The following is a 5,194-nucleotide window of genomic DNA, read 5'->3' as shown; positions in this document are numbered from 1 at the left end:
GTACGCTATGTGTGAGGACTTGGCAAGGAGCGTTCCGTGGGGCGGAGAGCGAGGTTTCCTCTTCGGGAGGAAATATAAACGCTCTCCTAACAAAGTCGGTCTTCTGGCGGTGTGACCTGGCACAGGGCTGGGGTTGGAATTGGAAATCTCCAGGCCTGGGAATGCACGGCCAGATCGGCCTCTCCGGAGCTGCAGCCGCTCATGGGATAATAAATGGGATAATATCGGAGGGCTTCGGCTCTGCCAAGCCCCTTTTCCTCCATACTTGCTTCCCAAAATGTGCACATCCCCTTATTCCCTGGGCTTTTGCTCAAATTTAAAGCAAAGACTTTCATTGCCTGCATCTTTTGGGAGCAGGAGCTCGCTGGTGCATCCCACCTGAATCTGCTGTGGTGATAACTAAATTGCGAGCATTTAGGGTCCAATTCCCTGCCGTGCTTGGTAAGGGACCCCCAGCAGGTCTTTAATTGCAGCAAAAGTAATTAATAGCAGCCAGCCGCAGCGGAGTATCTGTTAATACATCCCTTTTGCTGAAATCTGCCTCAGTTTAATGTGTTGGTTTTTTTCCTTCTGTTTCCAGGGAAAAGCTTTTGTGAAGGAAAGCTTGAAATGCATCGCAAACGGGGTCACGTCCAAGGTGTTCCTCGCCATCCGGAGGTGCTCCACGTTCCAGAGGATGATCTCGGAGGTGCAGGAGGAGTGCTACAGCAAGCTGGACATGTGCGGCATCGCCAAACGCAACCCCGAGGCCATCACCGAGGTCGTCCAGCTTCCAAATCAGTTCTCAAACCGGTACGTGGGGCTTTCCTCGGCTGAAACGCATCAAATGCACAAATGGGAAAGAAATGAGGGGACCCAAGCTGACTTCTTACAAGTCCTAACGTAGCTTAGCCTCAGTAATGCTCTCTGCCTTTTCAATTCCTTGTTAAGCTTTACCAACATTCTTCTGCTTCTGTCTTTGGTAAATACACTTATAAACATCTCCAGGAGGGAATCATAAGATGAACTGGACGTACATTACTTCAAAACCTGGAGTTCTTTTACTTTGAATGCAATATGATGGCAAAAAGAGCTTTTAAATACCAAACCAGTTTGATTAATACAAATACTGCGCTCTCAGAGCTTCTCAGCCTGGTCTGCCATGATCCAGATCATCTTTCTAGGGATGGTCTGGTGGTGTTAATGGGGTTTTTTAGGGTTGTTTTCACCCCTGTTCCTCCTTGCTAGCAGAGGCTGCCTGCAGGAATGGTCACGCTGCTCGCTGGTGCCTTTATCTGAGCACAGACCTGCCCTGTCCCCATCCTCCAAGGACAAGGGACAGAGGGAGGCTTCAGGGAGCTGCTGCAGTCTGCGCAGTCACGCTGCAAGGGCAGGGATTTCTTCCTCTAAATCCTGGAACAATCAGTGCTGAGTCTTGTGATTGGGATAAAAGGGATCTTTTTGAGCAGTTTGAGTAAATATGCTGTAGAATTTGAGCGCAAACAGACCAAGCTGCAGTTTAACGTGTTGGCTGGCTGGCTGCAGCCAATGCCACGGCTCCTCTGGGCGGCTCTTGGACTTGATCTAGAAGCGTCTTAAACCTGTCCTAGGCTTAACCAGACCCATCCTAGGACAGCTATGCAAGTGATATGTAGATGTCACAACTTTGACCAGCATCAATTTATTATAGAATGCTCTACTGTAGATATTATACCCAGAAAATTATACTTGTGGGATGGTGAAAATTATACTTGAGTGTCTTTCCCCCAGGCAAATTTGGAAGAGCTCTCCCCCGAGGGTTGGGATGAGGAGCAGGCAGCACCGTGACACCCGCGTTTTAGAGGCTGGAAGAGCAGTTTGGGTTAATGGGATGGATTGTAGGGTTAAACAGCCTTTGGTAGGGATGTGGAGGTGACAGGATGATGGGGGACACTGCAGTGATGGTGTTGGACGTGTTGGGGATGTTCCTCTCCAAAGGCCTGAGCCTGAACCAGAGCCGCTGCCTCCCAAAGCGGAGGGAGCTCCTCCCCCCTGGCCGCCAGCGCTGGTGGAAGCCAGAGGATATTGTGGCATGTTGAGTAACAAAAGCAGCAGGATTTCCCAGCTAATCGTTTACACTGAGGTCTCCTAAAGCATCCTGCTTTCCCAGCCCCTGTCCCAACATAGCCACCGAATAAGAATGTGCCACTTGGCCTGGGACGCCGAGAGGAAGTAGTTAAAGGTCATAGCATCTTCCTGTGATTTAATCTCATGGCAGGAGCAGGAGGAGAGGAAAACCTCGCTGCCTTTGCTGGCAGCCGAGCTCCTGAAAGGCCCTGCCGAGCTGTTTGATTGCAGCTCCAGCGATGGAAACCACCGAGCTGTGCTTGTGTGAAGGAGGTGGAGGCAGCGAGCAGAGGATCTGTCCTGTTAGCCTGGGACTGATTTAAGCTGGACACACGGCTCTCACAGACGTATTCATCATCAGCCCCTGCGCACGTGTCAGACCTTAATATTAGCACTGCGGGGTTGTGCTTCTGCTGTGCCAAAGCCTGGTCCCTTTGTACTCCAGAAGCTTTAACCTCACCTGACCTCCCCTGGCCACTCCAAAGGCCAGCGCTGAGACTTCGGAAAGGTTTGGATGTGAACTCGCATTTCCCTCTTCCTTCCCCTCCTCCACCTGCAGGTTATTCTCTTCTCCGCTCCTGTGGAAAAATGTCACGGTGACCTTAAAGGCTTAAAATAAGTTCCCTGATGTCCTTTCGGGCAGAAGTAGCCCAGCAAATATGGAACTGCTCCTCTTTTCCCACCTTTCCCTAGCGAAATGTTATTTGGTATGGTGAGGTCCCTACTTGCAAGCTTGGCTCTCCCTGCCCGAGCCAGCCATGCGTCGGGGCTGTGTTGGTCCTGCATTTGCTGGGGAAGCTGATCACCATCACCATGATTTCCTGGCTCCCTTCTCAAGCAAGGAATGCATAATCAAGGGTGCTGGAAGGCAAAAACTCAGGCACACAACAGGGCAAAGCATATGGTCCTCACCTGGGATTTAGTGATGGTCAGTTTGGAGGTGACAACTGATGGTGTGTCCCCAGAATCTATCCCCAGGGTGTTCATGCATCTGTCAGGCTCTGAGCTTGCTTCTCCCTCTTCTGGTCCCTGTAAAGGCTGTGTCTAGAGAGGAAGGGAGTGGGATGGGAGGGAATGGTGCCACAGGGATGGATGCAGCCATAGGGAGGGTTGTGCTGTGGTTTGTGTGGTCTGCCTGGTGATGGGCAGTATCTCTCTATTAGGAAGATGCAGTTATTTTTCTTCTTAAAGCTCTGAAAACTGGGGTGTTTTAGTGGAGAGCGAAACACACAAATGTTCAGTAACAAAAGCAGCAGGATTTCCCAGCTAATCGTTTACACTGAGGTCTCCTAATGCATCCTGCTTCCCCAGCCCCTGTCCCAACATAGCCACCGAATAAGAATGTGCCACTTGGCCTGGGATGCCAAAAGGAAGTAGTTAAAGGTCATAGCATCTTTCCAAATGAGCCAATTACTACATCGTCTTAGCTCCTTGCTCTTGCCTTCTACCCAAAGGGTAACACCAAAGCCACTTCACAGAATGACAGAATCACAGAATCCCAGACCGTTAGGGATTGGAAAGGACCTCCAAAGCTCATCCAGTCCAATCCCCTGCCGGAGCAGGAACACCCAGATGAGGTTACACAGGAAGGCGTCCAGGCGGGTTTTGAATGTCTGCAGAGAAGGAGACTCCACAACCTCTCTGGGCAGCCTGGGCCAGGGCTCTGTCACCCTCACTGAGAAGAAGTTTCTTCTCCAATTGAAGTGGAACCTCCTGTGTTCCAGTTTGTGTCCGTTACCCCTTGTCCTATCATTGTTTGTCACCGAGAAGAGCCTGGCTCCATCCTCGTGACACTCACCCTTTAAATATTTATAACCATGAATGAGGTCTCCCCTCAGTCTCCTCTTCTGCAAACTAAAGAGCCCCAGCTCCCTCAGCTGCTCCTCATAAGGGAGATGCTCCACTCCCTTGATCATCTTTGTAGCCCTACGCTGGACTCTCTCCAGCAGTTCCTGTCCTTCTTGACCTGAGGGCCCAGAACTGGACACAATATTCCAGATGTGAAGCACACTTGTGCTTACCTTTAGGAGCTGGAGCAGCTGCTCATTGAGGACAAGTACATTAGAGGTTTGATGGTTTGTGGTCCTTCCGTATGTCATGGGCATGGCATTTCCAGGGTATTTGTTAGATGCAGTGAGAATATGTGCACTGTGTTAATGAGTTAATGACTTAAGAGTTAATGATTTAATGATTCTCGTAGTTTTGTCGCTTGGAGTGATCTCTTGGCTTGAGATCAGCTCTTGCCTTGCTGCTTGTTGTCTCGCTGTGAGTAACGGCTGGTGGCTCTGGCGCAGGTATTACAACAAGCTGGTGAGAAGCTTATTGGAGTGCGACGAGGAGACGGTCAGCACCATCAAGGACAGCCTGATGGAGAAGATCGGGCCCAACATGGCCAGCCTCTTCCACCTGCTGCAGGCCGACCACTGCGCCCAGGGCCACCCCCGCGCCGACTTCGCCAGGCGGCGCCTGACGGAGCCGCAGAAGCTCAAACTCTACTTCAGGAACCTGCGAGGTGAGGGGCCCGTCCCGGCCCACGCGAAGCGCAGCTCGGCCGAAAGCGCGTAACGGGGGTGGAAGGGATGCTAAGCGCTACCAAAGCTGAGGTCTCTCCTCTAGAAGAGTTGTGCACCCAACCCAAGTGTACTGTAGCTAGTTTGAATAACAACTAGGAACTGGTTTTAGGTTTAGTCGTTGATATTTTCTATTCCTCTCGAACAAACGTTTTTGTTTTGCATGGATCTGTGTTCAGTGTCTCAGCTTTCCCGCTGTCAAAATGTCTCCATTTCTTTACTTCCCCACAAAAAAAGACCCCCCCCAAAAAAAAAAACAAAACCAATCTTAGTCTTAAATATAACCAGGCAGTAGTCAGGCCTTCAGACACCAAACTCTCGATGTACTGTAGCGCTGCCACCATTGAAGTCTGAAGATTTGGCACCAGCGGCTTATTTTCTCCTGTAGCAAGCTGGGAGGTGACGATAGATGCACTAAAAACTATTGCACATCCTAACGATGTCAGTGGAATTCGTGTTATGAATCTGTGCTGGCCATGGACGAATATGAATGTCATATTCCTGGTCTCTTAGTGTCATGCAACCCTTCCAGGACAGCT

At 50.4% G+C, this 5,194-nt stretch overlaps 1 protein-coding gene across 1 annotated transcript; it reads left to right on the top strand.

Moving 5' to 3' along the window:
• Positions 1-580: 580 nt before the first annotated feature.
• On the top strand, positions 581-4,650 carry STC1 (stanniocalcin 1; the record flags this gene model as incomplete). The annotated part of the gene is made up of 2 exons (XM_010181037.1): positions 581-792; positions 4,380-4,650. Coding segments are annotated over 2 exons (483 nt in total), but the record flags the coding sequence as incomplete, so codon positions are not given.
• Positions 4,651-5,194: the final 544 nt, after the last annotated feature.

Source organism: Mesitornis unicolor, unplaced genomic scaffold (assembly GCF_000695765.1).
Source record: "Mesitornis unicolor isolate BGI_N332 unplaced genomic scaffold, ASM69576v1 scaffold22743, whole genome shotgun sequence".
NCBI lineage: Eukaryota > Metazoa > Chordata > Aves > Mesitornithiformes > Mesitornithidae > Mesitornis > Mesitornis unicolor.
This window is presented reverse-complemented; position numbering and strand designations above follow the sequence as displayed.